The 5806-nt window shown below is 46.1% G+C and overlaps 1 protein-coding gene across 1 annotated transcript in view; it reads right to left on the bottom strand.

Moving 5' to 3' along the window:
• Nucleotides 1–5806, bottom strand: part of RIT1 (Ras like without CAAX 1) — an 8161-nt gene that overhangs the window by 1556 nt on the left and 799 nt on the right. Inside the window, exons 3-7 of the mRNA XM_032398380.1 lie at nt 5389–5513; nt 5207–5263; nt 2497–2570; nt 2079–2270; nt 1–1195 (exon numbers count right to left, since the gene is read on the bottom strand). The exon at nt 1–1195 is cut by the window's left edge and continues 1556 nt beyond it. Coding sequence (XP_032254271.1) covers nt 965–1195; nt 2079–2270; nt 2497–2570; nt 5207–5263; nt 5389–5494 — 660 coding nt within the window. The 5' untranslated portion in view covers nt 5495–5513 and the 3' untranslated portion in view covers nt 1–964. The remainder of the gene's footprint in view (nt 1196–2078; nt 2271–2496; nt 2571–5206; nt 5264–5388; nt 5514–5806) is intronic.

The raw sequence follows: 5806 nt of genomic DNA, 5'->3' as shown, positions 1-5806 counted from the left end.
GGGAAGCACAGGGAAGCACTGGGAAGCACAGGGAAGCACAGGGAAGCACTGGGAAGCACTGGGAAGCACAGGGAAGCACAGGGAAGCACTTAATGTAAATGTACTGGTGTGTGCATCTCGGGGGGAAAAATAAACCTGCACAAGGCCATGGCTGTCCCAACTAAGGGTCTAAACACGAGTTTAGTAATCCAGTAATGGCTCCCAAAGCATAGGCCTTGGAAACTAAGGAAAGGCTAAATCCTGAAAGGAAGAACAAAATAACTTCATAGAAGAAACTTTCATATGTTTCACTCACTTCTGCTTATCCTCACCTAGCTCAGTGCATTTGGGTTGAATGTGCACTTTCTAGGAAAGCCAGGCTTGCACTGGGAACGTGGTCCTGACGTGGAGTCCCGCCCGCCCCCCTCCACGGCCTGGCGTTCCCGAGCTCATAACCCCGCATCTGCAACAGGACGCAGTTCCACAGCAATGCCCTGAACCTGGTTTTCCGTGGTTTTCGCTGTGTGTCCAGGAAGCACCTGTGAACAGAAGAAAGCGAGGCCCTTCCCTGGGAAGGTCTCAGGGAACCCAAGTTGAAAAGGACACAGAGTAATGCATAGCAGAAAATTCCTCCTGTGGGCTTCGTAAAACACGCATGGTGTACAGACTCCCCCAGGGTGGAAACAATCAACACTAATTAACTAATACCAGGAACAGAACCCAAAACATTGGTAGATCAAATTCTAATGTGACAATTTACAAGTAGACAGTGCTCCACTGGGTTAATAAATCAGAATTAGCTAAAAAGACAGTATTCTAGACACCACGTCACTGAAGACTCCCACTAGGCATACACCCTTCGTCAGTTACATTTAGAGGAACGGTCACGACAGGACAAAGAGCAAGCGCCATGCTCACTCGCGCAGGCCACTGGGTTGCTCGGAGTAAACCCTGCGGTTCACAGGCCAACACGCACATCCTCCCTTCAGGTTACGGAGTCCTTCTTCTTCCGGAATGGTGATTTCAGCCGCTTCCACACACTGGTTTTGGGTTTAGATTTCTTCTCCATGGCCAGCACTGCCTCCTTCTCCTTCCTACGTATCTCCCGTACAAGGGCATGGAACACATCATCAATGTAGTAGCGGTATGCAGCGGACGTCTCAAAAAAGGGACAGCTGAATTCTCGCGCCAAAGCCAGTCCTTCTTCTTTGGTGACCTTTAAAAATGTAAACATGAGAAAATGCATAGTGGTAACCACAGAAAACAATCACAACTGCCTCCAGAAGTGAAAAGTGAAGGGGCACTCTGAACAGAAAGAGAGCTCCTCAACTCCTCCTTCCTATGAAGTGACTGATTTCTAATCCAACTATGTAACAAATCCAAAATTGATATAGCCAATTAGGGATAGACCATAATTTCTCCTAGGTCTGAACATTTAGACTTTTTCTAACTTTTTGCTACCACAAGCAGCCTGGCAACCAACATTTTATATATAAATTCCTGGACAGATTTTTCAAACAGGCATTAAGTGAGAAGCATTGTGAACTTATCTACTGTCAAACTACTTCCGAAAAGTCTGTACCCACTCCGCTGCTTCCACCAGTGGTCCCAGTATGCCTGTCCACTATTCCTTCAACTCCACACCAAACAGCCAGATTCTACACACTGTCGCCAATCTGGGGAGTCCAGCTTACTCTAGAATCCTCTATAATTTCTCTTATTCTCCCCTTCCAGGTCCCCTTAATGATCTTCACCATCAGGAAGTATATCTTGAAGTCTAACCTACATTTGTCCTGCTGCAACATAAACTGACAGATTGGTTGATTATTTTCTAAGGTTTTAGGAACATTCCATGATCCTTCATGTAATACATACTCTATTTGTCATCTGATTACCACGCTGTGGATTTTATCCTGTAAACTGATTTCTAAAATTCAGATTTTTATCCAAGTTAATTGCCAATCAGTAGATTTAGAGAAATTTCTAAGGTTAAAGTGAAGTTAATTTAAAATTTTTACTTTAAAGCAAAGGAATCTATATACAGCGAAATGACGACGACCGATCTGAGAGCACAGACTGCACTTCTGCTCTCTCCTCACCTGTCTTAGCTGCTTCAGGTCAGACTTATTTCCCACCAGGACCACAGGTGTATCATCAGTGCGTCGAACTCTGTAAATAAGCTGCTTAAATTCCCGAACTTCATGGAAACTTCGACGATCGGTGATAGAGTAACAGATGATAAACCCTTCTCCTGCCCTCATATACTGATCCCGCATGGCTGTAAACTCTGCCTGGAGGGGAACAGGATCGTTAATGTAGTGATGAAACCTAGGGCTGCACACACATTAGCTATGATTTCAGATCAAAGAAGACACATATATCAATTACCTGCTATCCTGAGTCAGAGAGCATGAAAAATTAAGAGAGATGAACTGGTGATCTTCTCTGCATAAGCCTTCCCCTCCCCTCTACTAGAGTGAGAAACACCTTTACACGCAGCATTCTGAGATTTAATACCTGTCCAGCCGTATCCAAAATGTCCAGGTTGGCAGGCTCATCATCAATACGGATCCGGATTTTATAAGCATCTTCTACAGGAGGGAAGAAAGGTGTACTATAAACCCATAAGCACAGGAATTATGTAACCTTATTTTAACTTTTTTCTTTTTTGAGTAATCTCTAAGCCCAAAGTGGAGCTCAAACTCAGGACGCCAAGATCAAGAGTCGAATGCTCTACCAACTGAGCCAGCCTGGCACCCTGCAACCTTATTTTAAAATTCATCTTATAGAGAAATGGATTATACACAAGTTCTTTGAATGTCCAGATTTTCTCAGGAAGCATGCTCAATCCATTGAGATATGTAAATTGGGTCTTCAACTGAGTTGTTTTGTGTTTTTCACCTAAGTGATGACATAGGTTTATTCATTGTTTATATTTATAAGACATCATCTAAAATTCTAGGCCAAAAAAAGGTTCTTTTTAAAAAATATTAAGGCTCTGGGGCACCTCGGTGGCTCAGTCAGTTAAGCGTCCAACTCTTGATTTCAGCTCAGGTCATGATCTCAGGGTTGTGGGATCGAGCCCTGCATTGGGCTCTGAGCTGGAGGCAGAACCTGCTTAAGATTCTCTCTCTCCTTCTGTCTCTCACCCTGCCCCGCAAAAATTAGGCTCGAAAAGTAACTTTACCATTTGTTAAATAGTTATTAGATGTAAGGCATTATACTAAGTAATCTATATACCTTAACTCATTCAATAGTGGCAATACTCCAATAGTGACAAATATTCCAATCCATAGTATCACCTCCACTTTACAGATAAAGAAAAACTCTGAAACATTAAATGTCTTTCCCACATTACAAAGTTAATTATACAGCCAGAATTAAAACCAAGGGCTGCTTGCTTCAAAAGCCTTATCTACTTAACCAAATACTATGGTTCCTCCTCATTTTAATACTATACAAGAAAAAAAAATCATTTACTTTTTTCTAAATAATCCGTATTGTCATAATCTCTCCTTCATGAAAACAAACTTCTTTATGGGCATTATTATATGAACCTTGAAAAATACAAGAAAATTTTTTAAAAAAGAGAAAAACCCACTCAGTATTTTCATCATTCAAACAATTGCTGCTTACATCCCAGTGTATTTCAGTATTTTTTCTTGAACCCCTGCTCATGACTCTTCCTCAAAGATAAAGAGCCCACCGAACCAGTGTTTCTCAAACTACAGGCCATGACCCGCTAGGATTAGGGAGTTGTGAATGAATTTAATGCGTTGGGACCAGCATTAAAATAAATAAGCAAAAACCTACAAGAAATAATACAAGAGCATACCACATGCAGTGACACACACAGTTTCCTGATACTTCAGTTACGGGTAAATATGTACCCCACACACACTCGCACACGCACTAGCTCCAATGCAGAACTGTTCTTCTCAGAGTCAGCAGCCAGAGGTTGCCACAAAGCCCCCTAAAGAAAAGGCCCTAAATTACAAACTCCACGAGAGAAACTGCTGCATCTTTTTGTTCACCACTGCACTCCCAGGGCCTACAACAGTACTTAGCACATAATGGGAACTCAAGACACGTAAGTGCATGCTGTTGAATCAGATGGTATTGTCAGGAGAGCAGCGGACTGGGGAAGAAAATCAACTGATTAAAAAAATTAGCTCTTTCAGAGAACACATATAAGTTTTGCTTTAAAGAAAAAAAAAATATTTGTGAAGTTCTAAGTAAATTATCGTAAACCCTAAACTGAGTTTATTTCTAGAATCCTCAACATAGTTTGAATCCCTGAGCAATGCTGTACATTTAAAAAAACAAGCAGTGTTTCTATGTCCCTCAAGCCACAGAAGCATGAACTATATAGAACGACTGCATCCAAACCCGGCTTGGCAGAGCTCTCTCACTGGCTTTGTGGAAAACAGGGCGGCAGAGGCCTGACCCAGTGGAAATCCTCCCGAGACACCCGGGATCCTGACACTCTGAAAACACTAGTAGGATGGCTCCCGCCCTCACCGTCCCCTCCCCTCCGTTTTTCTTTGTATCTTTAACCCCTTAGAATCAAACCTGCTTCCTCATAGTCCAGGAATGACAGTAATATTCTTAGTCTTTGTAGAGAAGAGCAACTTTTTTGAAAAGGCCAAACAAAATTTCTTTTTCCTCCACCAGTGTTTTGCCAACAACAGAGCACTGAGAGTTAGAGGAGACATGAAAGAAGACCTTACTAGGTAATAAACTTGAGGAACAAGGAAGTAAACGAAGAGCTTCCAGGGGAAGAAGTCCAGGCTGCAGGTCTGAGTTGTCAGACTTCAGCAGGCTGGCTGGACTTGTTTTTCTGCTTCCTTTTGTGGAAGTTCAAACCAGCTGACTCATAGTTAGAGAGCCAGAGACCCTTAGCGAAGTGACAGCGAACGGCTTCGAGGCCTGGACACTTTTCCTTTTACCGGGCAATACACCCTGGGAGCCCCGAAATCCTAACGGACCAAAGTGCTCCATGAACCTTCAAGAAAAGACGGACACGAAAGACGGCTTACCGACCTACCAAGTTAAGGGAGAAAAAAAGTAGTATCTGTTCACCCAGTGCTATGAAACTCTTGTTAAAAAATCTTACAAGGACACCCACAAAAGCTCCAAAGGGAAGTAGTTAAAAACGGTTTCAAAAACTGACACCAAGACAGGTCCAGACCGTTTACTTAGAAACTTAGGTGGTAACTCGACTTACCGATGGTGGGGTCGTGATCTTCTGGAAATCGGTGGCTGATGAACTGCATGGTCATGGCTTCGAAACAAGAAACGAAAGTTAAAATCCACAGACGTGACCCACGGAAAGAACAAGTGTCAGCCTCCCATCTGGTGTGGGTGCGGATGAGCACCTCTTGGGAAATGCAAGCACAGGGCACCTACCGCTTTTCCCCACGCCGCCGGCGCCCAGCATCACCAGCTTGTACTCCCGGGAGAGGCCCGCGGGGCTGCCGCAGCTGCTGCCGGCGGGGCGCGGCCCCGGCTCCATGGTCCCTCGGGACGCGCACCTGGAAAGCAAGAAGGACGCGCTGCGCCGCGGCCGCAACCGGCGCCCCCGGCCCCCTGCGCCGCCCCGTGCGCCCGCCCCGCGCCCCCGACCCCCTGCGCCGCCCCGTGCGCCCGCCCCGCGCCCCCGACCCCCTGCGCCGCCCCGTGCGCCCGCCCCGCGCCCCCGACCCCCTGCGCCGCCCCGTGCGCCCGCCCCGCGCCCCCGACCCCCTGCGCCGCCCCGTGCGCCCGCCCCGCGCCCCCGACCCCCTGCGCCGCCCCGTGCGCCCGCCCCGCGCCCCCGACCCCCTGC

The sequence above is a fragment of the Phoca vitulina genome, unplaced genomic scaffold (genome assembly GCF_004348235.1).
Source record: "Phoca vitulina isolate PV1807 unplaced genomic scaffold, GSC_HSeal_1.0 scaffold115, whole genome shotgun sequence".
Classification (NCBI taxonomy): domain Eukaryota; kingdom Metazoa; phylum Chordata; class Mammalia; order Carnivora; family Phocidae; genus Phoca; species Phoca vitulina.
The sequence above is the reverse complement of the archived record's forward strand: the minus strand, read 5'-3'. Positions and strand labels throughout refer to the sequence as shown.